This window comes from Maniola jurtina, chromosome 13, assembly GCF_905333055.1.
Source record: "Maniola jurtina chromosome 13, ilManJurt1.1, whole genome shotgun sequence".
NCBI lineage: Eukaryota > Metazoa > Arthropoda > Insecta > Lepidoptera > Nymphalidae > Maniola > Maniola jurtina.
Window position 1 is genome coordinate 6,953,715 of NC_060041.1, and position 12,130 is coordinate 6,965,844.

General features: G+C 38.4%; 1 protein-coding gene across 5 annotated transcripts in view; it reads right to left on the reverse strand.

The window, feature by feature from the left end:
- Window positions 1–12,130, reverse strand: part of LOC123871436 (max-binding protein MNT-like) — a 46,779-nt gene that overhangs the window by 7,588 nt on the left and 27,061 nt on the right. For 4 of the 5 annotated variants that reach the window (XM_045915248.1, XM_045915245.1, XM_045915246.1 and 1 more), the window contains 9 exons: window positions 11,013–11,232; window positions 9,488–9,725; window positions 8,884–9,019; window positions 8,130–8,197; window positions 7,214–7,330; window positions 6,420–6,491; window positions 5,702–5,779; window positions 4,999–5,101; window positions 4,740–4,808 (listed from right to left, as the gene is read on the reverse strand). In XM_045915248.1, coding sequence (XP_045771204.1) covers window positions 4,740–4,808; window positions 4,999–5,101; window positions 5,702–5,779; window positions 6,420–6,491; window positions 7,214–7,330; window positions 8,130–8,197; window positions 8,884–9,019; window positions 9,488–9,725; window positions 11,013–11,232 — 1,101 coding nt within the window. The remainder of the gene's footprint in view (window positions 1–4,739; window positions 4,809–4,998; window positions 5,102–5,701; window positions 5,780–6,419; window positions 6,492–7,213; window positions 7,331–8,129; window positions 8,198–8,883; window positions 9,020–9,487; window positions 9,726–11,012; window positions 11,233–12,130) is intronic. The other variant, XM_045915247.1, reaches the window with a different exon arrangement.

Consider the following 12,130-nt stretch of genomic DNA (forward strand, 5'->3'; position numbering starts at 1 on the left):
TATTTTGTGATTGCAGGGAGCTCTAAATATCGATTTTGAACGAAATCGGTCAATTAACAAAGAATTTCAAAATGGCGTCGACTTTTTTAAATTTTGGTAACAGTTTCTTATTTCGTGATCCCAGGGAGCTCTAAATATCGATTTTGAACGAAATCGGTCAAATAACAAAGAATTTCAAAATGGCGTCGACTTTTTAAATTTTGGTAACAGTTTCTTATTTTGTGATTGCAGGGAGCTCTAAATATCGATTTTGAACGAAATCGGTCAATTAACAAAGAATTTCAAAATGGCGTCGACTTTTTTAAATTTTGGTAACAGTTTCTTATTTCGTGATCCCAGGGAGCTCTAAATATCGATTATGAACGAAATCGGTCAAATAACAAAGAATTTCAAAATGGCGTCGACTTTTTAAATTTTGGTAACAGTTTCTTATTTTGTGATCCCAGGGAGCTCTAAATATCGATTTTGAACGAAATCGGTCAATTAACAAAGAATTTCAAAATGGCGTCGACTTTTTTAAATTTAAGTAACAGTTTCTTATTTTGTGATTGCAGGGAGCTCTAAATATCGATTTTGAACGAAATCGGTCAATTAACAAAGAATTTCAAAATGGCGTCGACTTTTTTAAATTTTGGTAACAGTTTCTTATTTCGTGATCCCAGGGAGCTCTAAATATCGATTTTGAACGAAATCGGTCAATTAACAAAGAATTTCAAAATGGCGTCGACTTTTTTAAATTTTGGTAACAGTTTCTTATTTCGTGATCCCAGGGAGCTATAAATATCGATTTTGAACGAAATCGGTCAATTAACAAAGAATTTCAAAATGGCGTCGACTTTTTTAAATTTTGGTAACAGTTTCTTATTTTGTGATCCCAGGGAGCTCTAAATATCGATTTTGAACGAAATCGGTCAATTAACAAAGAATTTCAAAATGGCGTCGATTTTTTTAAATTTTGGTAACAATTTCCTGTTTTGTGATCCTAGGGATCCTCAGATATTGATTTTGAACAAAATCTATGACAGTTCAAGAAAATAGATTTTAAACACTATTTAAATTATTATCATTAACATTAAATTAAATGAAAACACGACGCGCGACGTGTACTGCAGCCCCTGAACTTGAGCACAGGCCGAGCCGGTATAAACCGATTTCTCTCCGTACGCGACGTAGCGCCTGTGCTCACGCACACACGCGCCTCAAGCTTGTAGTAGTGTACCTATCGTAGCGCGCTTGTATGAAGCTTTGACTCTGTTCGCTACTCATGTGGTTATACAACGAAATACCACACTCACAAACACTCGTACAAACATACATCACACTAACACACACACATGGACGCACACACACTTTTGAACGGTTTGAACGGAACACGGTTTTGAAATTGAAATTGAAAAAAGTGTAAGAATTTGTAAGAAAATATTTAAAAAAGGTATATCAGCCGGTTTTTTATTCCAGCTCTTAATACATGTAAAAACGTCCAATCTGTTCATTTACTCGAGCCTTTACCCTAGTACCTAATTATATCGACCGCCCCATATCAAAACAAAGTAAATGTCATTTTTCCGAAAATCGTTTTATGTCATAAGCCTAACTTTCATAGTATGTCCCGTTGTATTGTAAGGACACCCACATTAAAGTAAAATTAAAAGCTAGTAAGTCGCTTTGACCATTTTAAAACATAGTAAGTCTTTGAACTGGCTAGGTTTTTATAGATTAATGCGCCTTACTAAGTTTTTAAAAGGAATTAGATTAAATAAAATAAATATCACCCATTATCTAAATACCATGTCAAAACAGTAAATACTTAATAATGCATTAAAACTTAAAAGTAAGATAGGAAAAGTCAATGACCTCTACATGTCAACTGTTAAAATATGGTTTGCAAGGGAAATACTTTGCATACTTGCATAATGTTTTTAGGGTTCCATATCTCAAAAGGAAACACGGGACCCTTATAGGATCACTTTGTTGTCTGTCTTTCTGTCCGTCTGTCCGTCTGTCGTGTCTGTCAAGAAAACCGATAGTGTATTTCCCGTTAACCTAGAATTATGGGCAGGTAGATAGGTCTCAACTCTCATAGCCCAAGTAAAGGAATAAATCCGAGAACAAATTTCGTGATTCTAGATCAACGGGAAGTACTGTATAGGTTTTCTTGACGGACGGACGGACAAATGGACAGACAACAAAGTGATCCTTTAAGAGCTCCGTTTTTCATTTTGAGGTACGGAACCCTAAAAAAGAAAGTGATGCACATCTAATGAATAAATGTGTAGGCCAGTCTTCACACTAAAATATTTAAACCCCTTTAATTTAAAAACTGTCATAGCCTAGTGGTTAGAACGTCCGCCTCCTAATCGAAGGTCGGGGGTTCGATCCTGGAATCACGCACTACTAACTTTTCAGTTATGTGCGTTTTAAGCAATTTAATATTGTATATCAAATCTTTGAAAAGAGCAACCGCCGAGTTTCTTGTTGAAGACTACGGCCTAAACTTCTCTTGAATTTAAACCACTTACTAGGTTTTGATCTGAGAAAGAAATTTGACATTAATTGACAAAATTGAGAGACCTAAGCTTGTATAAGAACACAGAAGTGTCATAATTCGTGTTCACTTTGCCTAACGTCTCTCAGAGAGCAGAGAGAGATTTAAACTGTTTCTTATAATCACTGGCCATATTTCAAATGCGAAAGTGTGTTTGTTGGTTTAATATTCAATCACGCTGCAACGGAGCAACCAGTCGACGTGGTTTTTTGCATGGATACATTTAAAGACCTTGAGAGTGACATCTCTCTCCGCATCGTATTCTTTATTGCTGAGGGTTGTGACCTCTTTCCATTATTCCTACATCTAATGGTAGGTTTTCTTGGGATAATAATGCAGTGGGTTCAAAGAGCCTACGGAACTCGACTAGAAAAACGAGATTTTGACACTTAGGTTTAACGGTTATGAATTAGTTATTAATATCAGTGATAAAATTGATTAGGGCTGTCAGGTAAAATGACATTTATCTCGGAAAATCAAAGAGTGTCCACGAGATTTTTTTCCAAGTTTGCGCTACTAACTACATATATTATGAAGAGGAAAGGTTTGTTTGTTTGTTATCGATAAACTCTGAAACTACTGAACTACTTGCACTAAAGACATAATCATCAACATCAACCGACAGACGTCCACAGTGAACATAAGTCTTTAATAGGGTCTTCCACATGCTACGGGTTTGCGCCGCCTGAATCTTTGCGCTTGCGCTTGACGACAATCATGCTTTAAAGAAAGCAATGATGAGGTCAAAGTTGGAGCACGCTTACCTAGAAGATGCCTATTCACTCTTGGCTTGCAGGTATCTAAGGTATATATGGCAGGAAACACGGCCGCCGAAATGGCGTTCCAACCTTTAGGCTCTCCCCATTGCCCGCAGCATGAATCTGAGCTTTCTTATGAGACCCATGGTTATATTATGTACATATAATATCTCATAAGAAAGCTCTAACACACAATCCAGCTAAGTAAGTCCAATTTCGAAAAAAGCTAGCTAGCCGACAAATCTAACTCAGGCAGCCTTCGGGAACCTTCGAGATGTCTCTGTCCAAAATTCCTCAATGCTTGAAGAACAGTCTTTGAATAGTGCATATTGTCAGTGATGAAATATGGATCCGAAATATAGGTCTTTTTTTGTACACAGGAAATGCCTGACGCATACCCCTCCGTCATGTGGGGCTTGCACCAAACTTGCACTACTACGAAATCCATTTCGGAACACGGCACCCGGAACGAGGCGCGCTATCTCCTAACATAGGTATAATACCTATTTAGAACACTTACTATCTGTCATCATAATCTATGACAACCTCCGAGTATTTACCTGGTAAAACCGTAACTTTAGAATAAAATTTAGTATATAAGCAGGCTTCATTTAGAAATGAAAAAATCCCTATTTTATTTTTCAACGATTATAAACACAACTTTCATTCAAAAATAATAAGCTTAAATTCATTTTAAATAATATTTTGCGACGAAATGACGCGCACAGTCCTTCCGCCATGACAGTCCAGTGGACACTGAATTCCATAGAGCGCCTGCAAGAAAATAAATAGCACAGGAAGTTTTTTGGTTAGTTTTAGATTATTTAAGAAACGAAAAACATTTAGTATAAAACTAACAGTTAAAATTGATTGCTAAACCTAAACATATCATTTTCTGGAGGTTGGCTTCAAAGTATCAAGATGTTAAAGAAAACTTTTACAGAACAAGTTGCGAACAGCAATGTTTTCAACTTGGTTTTTTTTTTTATTGGGATAATGTATACTAAATAAAAAGAGGCCCTTATAATCTTCACAAACTGAAGTTTTTAATTGCATGTATTTAATAGCTGTTAATGCTTTAGAAAAATAAACAATTTACTTCAAAGTACAGCATTTTTGCGATTTGTCAAATAGCAATTACCTTAACCATAAGCTTTTGCTATAATCCATTAGAACAGTCAAATCTGTATGGTGCAACATGCGATATGAACCGCCCATATCGTATGTTGCACGTTGCACCATACAGGTTTTTTGTGTCTAACCCAAAAAAAGGTTCAAGCGCAATTCATAGACGTTTACTGGAAGCTAAGTTATTGGGAATAATCTCTCGTAAAGTCTGTGATACTATTTCACACACTTGTGTTTTAATAATCTCTATTATTCAACAGTTTCATAAACTACCGTTTGAAAATTTACTCAAAAGCGATCGAACGAACCTGTGGATACCGGCGGAGGCGTCACCACGCCATTTTCTTTCACTATCCTATTACTATCTGTAGTTACACCTGCAAGAAGAATGATATTTATACAAAATACTATATTAATGTGTTTTATTCCTATTAGGTATTTTATATATGTAATGTAGGTATCAATATTTGTTTGTCGGTTTGTTCTTCAATAACGCCGCAACGGAGCAACGAATGATCGTAATCTTTTTGTATTGGTATAGTTAAAGAGCTAAAGTATGCTACTCACCATTGGTGTGAATGGATGGCGCTTGCAGCACGCGCAGCCCCGCGCCCGTCGACAGCAGCTGCAGCGCCGCGCCGCCCACCACCAGCCCGCCGCTACTCACTACCTGGAGACAACATAATACGGAATGTTCACTATCGTGATTAACACTCACAGCCCCAATAGGAAGTGTATAATATGTCGCAGCGAAATGCATAAGCCGTTAGTTAGCCAACTCCCTTAGTGATATGGCTAACGCCCTGGAGATGTTAAAACGACAACTCAATAAGACTATTTCAATAAACAAATCTGCTGCGACATACTTATAGACATAATATTATGGTAATTAAGAAAAGAAAATATCTTGCCTCTAGTGAAATTATTAGCTTTTAAAATGTGCACTTCACGCGCCTCTGATACTACACATGCAGGAATAGTAAGCAATACGAATACGCATCACTGCCATGCAAAACCACACAGACCGTCTCTCTACACACGTCTCACGCCGACACCGGAGCACTCTCAGAATTTTGGGTTGAGTTGAAAATGATTCAAAATCACTTTTAAATTGATGACATCCCGACTAGCTCTCATAATTAAGGGCCCCGATTGAGTTTGAACCAAAACTAGTCGGGCTTACATCGATTTAAATGAGAACCCTAAAATCAAGGGCAGAATAATAAAATTATAGTGTATACCAAAGATACAATCTGTTACATTTACTCACTTGTGACAAAGGAAGATGAATTTGCGCAGGGTGTACCAGGTTATTTAATGTAGTAGTTACTCCATTTTCTTGCCCATTCTGGAATCAATCAAAATATATTTTTCGGAGTTTTAATTAAATTGTTTTTTGTTTTTAACCGACTTCAAAAACAAGAGAAGGTTCTCAATTCTGTTTTGGTAGTATGTTTGTTATGCGATTTCTCCGCTTATCATGAACCAATTTTGATAATTCTTTTTTTTGTTTGGTAGGTGATACTTCAGACCATTTTAGTTTGTTGAAGATCAGATTAATATATTCAAGGATGTAGGATGAACTCCTCAATGGATAAGTAAATTGCTCGCGATCAGTTTAGTAAACAGGGGGGTTTTAACCAGGTATAGCATATTTTAATACAGTGGGGCCACTAAAAATTGCAAAAAATTTCAAACAAAACCGACTTCAATAACCACAAACAATAATAAATGAAAAATAATTTAATTTATTACCGAATATATTATTGTGTATACAAGAGTTAATATAGTTCTATAATAACATTTTTTGGAGTCGGTGCCAATGTGAAGTCACCAACAATATGAAGTAACGGTTCATGCGGTTCATTTTTCGATGCGTGCCTTTTGCTTTGGCTAAAGCTTCGGCCTATTTTGGTCGAAGCCGCTTTAGCTGAAGGTGGCCGAAGCCGAAATTCGGTTTTACACTATTTGATTTTAATTAGATTTACCTGAGCTTCGGCCGGCGCTATAGTTGTGAGGGTGAGCGTGTTATGCCTCGTGCCGTATGATGTCCTTACGACCTATGATGTAAATACATAAGTACTAAATATTTTGTTTATGAAAATTTTCGAATCAAGAAAATACGTTCCAATTTGTCACGTTTCTTTATCACAGTCAATTTTATTTACAAACAATTATTTACTTTATTATAAGGTAGAGGCTATCACATTAAAAAGAAAAATCCTATTGGGCCTAAAAAGCTGAAATGTTGCTGAGAGGTTCCCTTATATATTACCGTAAAATTGTAAATATCGTTAGATTATTTATAAATCTATCTCGCGTTATTGTAAACGTCGAAAGATTGTGAACCACAACATAAGTTCTGCATATAATTTAACGCATTATTTTCCATTAGATATTACCCAATAGAATCTTTCTGCGGCCGGGCACAAGAATATTTTTGTTCTAACCTAATCTAGCTTTAGATCTTGGCAAACAAAGTATTGATTTGTAAACAGTATGTTACAGTCACAATCTTTCGACAATTTACAATCTCGCGAGATCGATTATAATCTAACGGTTTACAATTTTATGGACACATTGACACGGAACAGTAAGGCCGGATTGTCCTAAATTCCCACAGGATAGGGAATAATAAGGATGTATACTTTCACCAAGTGAAGCTGCGGGTGTTCACTAGTACTTTATATCGGGTTTACAGGACCCCGGTATAAACCATGTAGAGGTTAAACCCAAGATTAACCTGAGATCTAATTTGTGCCGTGTTACTAGGCGTCCATACCTGCGAGGTGGTGGGTGTGATCTGTATCGGCAGTGTACGCAACTTCGTGCTGAGGTTGATGGTTCGGGGCGGTGATGACTCCATTTGAGCTGCGGAGCGCGGCGGCGATGAGATAATCTGTAGCCGGACAAATTATAAAATGGCGTTACATAAATATTACATGGTAATTTTAGATAATATTTAAGTATCCACAATATCTGTTTCCAGCCCATCAAAATAAGGGCGCAAATATTCATATACAATCCTATTCATTCTTGTCTTAATACCCATACCCAATACCCATAATGCACAAGTATGTTTGTTTTTTCGGTTTGTAAGTTTCATTCAATCAAGCCACAACAAAGCAACGGATTGACATGATTTTTTGCCTGGATATAGGTAACTATAGTCTATTTTTTAATCCCAGTGACTAAACTTTTTTGTTTCATATACACATTTGACAAGAATTCCTACAAATATTTATCGGTAAGTTTCAATTAGCACCACATCACTATTGAAGATTCGTAAAAAATAGACAAGACACGAAATGTCATTTTAGTCTCCGGGATTAAAAAATAGACTATAAACTAAACTATAACTTTTTATCCCGGTAAACCAAAGAGTTCCATCGGAATCTTCAAACCCACGCAAATGACATCGCGGGCATCATTTAGTTGAATACTTCAGTGCAATCAACGAACTTCCGTACAATCAACGAAATAAATAAATTACTATTAAATAAATATATTACATAAATATACATTATGTGTTACGATAGTTAATTTTTCAAAAGTGACTGTTAAAATTATTTGAGGGAAGAGACTCCTGTGTAACACAGTTTTTATTTCCTAAAGAGGCAGGGCCCAACATTTGTAAAATTGGTAAAGATTATTTTATTATTTATTATTACTAATAAAAAATACCTAAAATAACTTACACTTATGGGCAGTCCTAAAATCTGTCCATTCACATTTTCATCTCGATCCTTATCCTCAGAAGCAGCGTCTAGAAAGATGAAAATATACTTATTTTTACCATCTCAAGTGAATCAGCTCCAATAGTAACAAAAATCCAAATTAAAAAAGCATAATCTTCGTTTCGATAGTTAGTTTGCTAAGTACATATTATAATAATATGGTTTGGAAAGAATTTTTAGATTGGTGTAATTACAGACATTTTTTTAAAACACGTCTATCAAATCGAAGCTACCTAACAATTATTTTTTATCTATTGATGAATTTCAAGTTGCGTTGGAGCAACCGACCGAGCTTTCAGTTGTTCACAAGATATGTAGTGTGTATTTAACTTCGTATGATTTTTTAAGAGCGACTGCTGAGTTTCTTGCGGGCTCTTCAATATCAGTGTAGAGTCACAGACTAGCATAAAGAGAGCTACTTCTTCTTCCTCGTAACACTCTTGGCAAAGCGGTCGTGGTCATTACGAAATGACGTTTTTGTGGTCAGATGCTATACGCCTCACGAGCATTCGCCACTATATTCGCACACGACACACTTCGCCCTGCTGGCCGACAGTCTGGTACACTCAGCGGTTGTTTCAACTGTTTGTTGACTAGAGCTACAATGAAAACAAATTTTGATTTTTTTGAACATTCTTCTTTGTGCAAGTATCGAATTAACTCTCAGCAAGTACTAGGATGATATAGTGTGTGAAGAGTCACACGAATTACGCACCGATGCTGCGGGGACGGATCGTGGTACGCACGGACACTTCTCTCTTCAACGCGGCCAGCCGTTGTTGCGCCGCGATCTTCTCTCGCGCCAACCGCTCCATTTCGTGCTCGCATTCACGCTCCTTTCGACGAAGTACCTAGACAAAGTACACACACGTTAAGTACGCCTTTTGTGTTCGTAGATGGTACACACTGAGAACGTCATCGATTGCGGGTCGGTCCATTTGACATGCTGCAATCGATGATAACTCAAGTAAGGTTCCGAACCCAAACGGTACCAACGAGACCTTATGACTAAGCTTCCGTTGTCCGGTGTCCGCCCGTGTCTGTCAGCGGGTTGTATCTTATGAACTGTAATAGGTAAGTAGAGTTGAAATATTCACAGATTATGTATTTCTATTGCCGCTAACAATGCCTTACCTTTTAACATTTCACTTATTTCTTCTACGATGGTTCATGGTATGGAACCCTTTATGTGCGAGTGTAACACGCATTTGACCGGTTTTATTTTCAATGTTCAGGCGCTTTTTTCCGCTTCCGGCTAACGTCATTAACAACTTGGTTATGTTTCCAACATTGTTATACACATTTTTCAGAAGACTTACCTGTATATACCGGATGGCCGAGCCGAGTATGGACAGGTTGGAGGTCTTCTTGTCGTCGGGCGTGGCGGGCAGCTGCCGCTTGAGCAGTTCGAAGCACTCCTTGAGGTGCGCTCGCCGGTTCTTCTCCAGCTTGTTGTGCACCTCGCGCGTGCCGGCGCGCGGCGCACTGCCGCTGCCGTTGCTGCTGCTACCGCTGCCATTGCTGCTCACTGACGGCGGTGATGGGATTTGCGGAAGCCTGCGTGCGAAACATTCACATCTACATAACTGCTCGAATAGAGACGAAGAGAGAAAAAAATACGCACGCACGCAAGCACGCACTCACGCACACACACGCACACACGCACACACACACAGGCTAGCATACTTATGGTCATCATTAAAAACATCTGATTAAAAAATAACGTAATTAAATCAGAGGGTCCGCATAAAATAAAGATGAATGACAAAGTCGGCGGGCTAGACCGTGATCAGTTAAAGTATAAACTAACAAATGCTTTTGAATCGTCACTGACTCTCCCAATGTGGACAGGTTTGAAATGTCCTAAGAATAATAATGGAACATGAGTCATGACAAAAAGGAAAAATATTATTTATATTTATCGTACAATTTTCACATTTCGTACAGTAGTGTAAGTAAAAATATACCGTGTTACGCTTTAGGTGTGAGGTCGCCCTTATAATTCAGACTAGGTAGGTACTAGGTACATTTGTGAATTTTATAGTAGTGTCCAGGTCACTACTCAGGATTAACAAGTATGGCCACCAAAATATTTATTTATTTGAATAATTATTAAAAAAATATATAACGCGAATGGGACGACCTACAAGGACAAAATTACTGATTCAATTTGTGCCCCGCTTACATTTAATTTCGCGCACCTATCTCATATCTGATTCGAAAATGCAGAATCAGAAAACGAGAAATTGTGTCACCAAGATGCAGAGTCGGTAACTAATAAATTATGTAGGTATGTAGGTTACGGTTGCATACGATGGTTGACTGACAAAAAACACTGACGTTGTGAATAAGACAGGCTAACTTGCACAAGGGCTGTTAAACCAATTAAAAGTTATAAACTGTGTTCAATGAGTCAAACTAACATACGGTGGTACAGACGGAAACGTTTAAGTGCGGAAACCAGCCCAGAGAGAAGAAGAAGAAGAACATACGGTGGTCTCTCTAAACTTTATCAAAATGAGGCTGACCATTAATTCTGACTCAAGTTAGGTAAAAAACCGGTCAAGTACGAATGGAGCCACACTCTTCTATCTAGACTTCCTTAAAAGAGTTTTGCCAATTTTCAAAACTAGCGGCGGTCATCTTGAAAATAATTCGGTTTTGGTAGGTAGTTTTGTTTTGCCTCTGAAATAACTAAAAGCCACCTTTCATTAGACCTTTTGCTAGTTGTATTTTGTGAGTTGTGGTAGACAGTGCCACAGTGAGCAAGAAAAATACGTTGAATCGTTCTCGCCGATCCCCAGCTGTTTCAAGCCTCCAATGTACCAGGAGTGCATAACTCACCCGTGACTAATATTTGTATTACGCGGCCTGGAATGTTCTTGTACGAAGTCGGAGGAGGGGGCGATGGGGGTGACGGAGGCGACGGAGGCGAGGACTGGTTCGAGCGGCGCGGCTGCAGAAGGCGTCACCGACACCGGCGAGGTCGGCCGCACCACGCCGTTGCTGCGCGTCACTGACACTCCTGTCAGCCGCACCGACACCGGCGACTTCGGTTCCTCCTCTGTAAATAAAGGGCCACGTCAGAGACTAATCTCAAAAACAGCCAGTGGACGAGGGTCAGTCAGCTTGTCAAATCTGTGTCAATTACTCGTCGGCGCTTGCAGTATGTGGCGGTAAAGTACCAGGCGAGCATGTCGAAGTAGGAGCTCAATTTGAGAAGCGAGAGGTCATTACAAAAGTGAACGTGACAAAGATACGGTCGTGGTCTGGCCTTTTGATATCTTTTGAATAAAATGAACCTTATACCTGACACGTAAAGAATGCTTTTCTTTGCAACCGCTATAAAGTTCGTGGCATTGATGTGGAAAGCAATGTTCGAGGAGTGGATGTAAAGAACGAGATAGAAAATAAGGGGCGTGGCTTATACAACTGCGTCAAAACAAAGTGTGATCTGGCACGTGGGTCGAGTGTTTTTCACATCAACGGCTGCCGGTTAGCTGCGCCAAAAATCAGCTGCTTGTTTAACTGGCTATAATAGTTCTAGTGAAGATACGGTTCCACAAGCGCTCGATTTGTTACGAGATTACACGTTACGCGCTAATCTGAAACTACTTATGCAAAAGAGTCATTGACACTGTGAAGTGCAAATAATATAATACATAAGGGTAGGTAAAGGTTAGGTAGATAAGTTTGCGAGTGTTACTAATTAACCAGTAATTTTAAGAGAAATTAAAAATTATTTATTACTAGAGGATATCCGCGACTTCGTCCGCGTGGAATTAGGTTTTCAAAGATCCCATGGGAACTGTTTGATTTTACGGGACAAAAAGTTGCCTATGTCAATTACATGGACGCAAGCTACCTTTGTACCAAATTTCATACAAATCGGTCAAGCGGATGAGTCTTTAGGAATCCTGTGGAAACTCCTTGATTTTCCGGAATAAAAAGTAGGTAGCCTA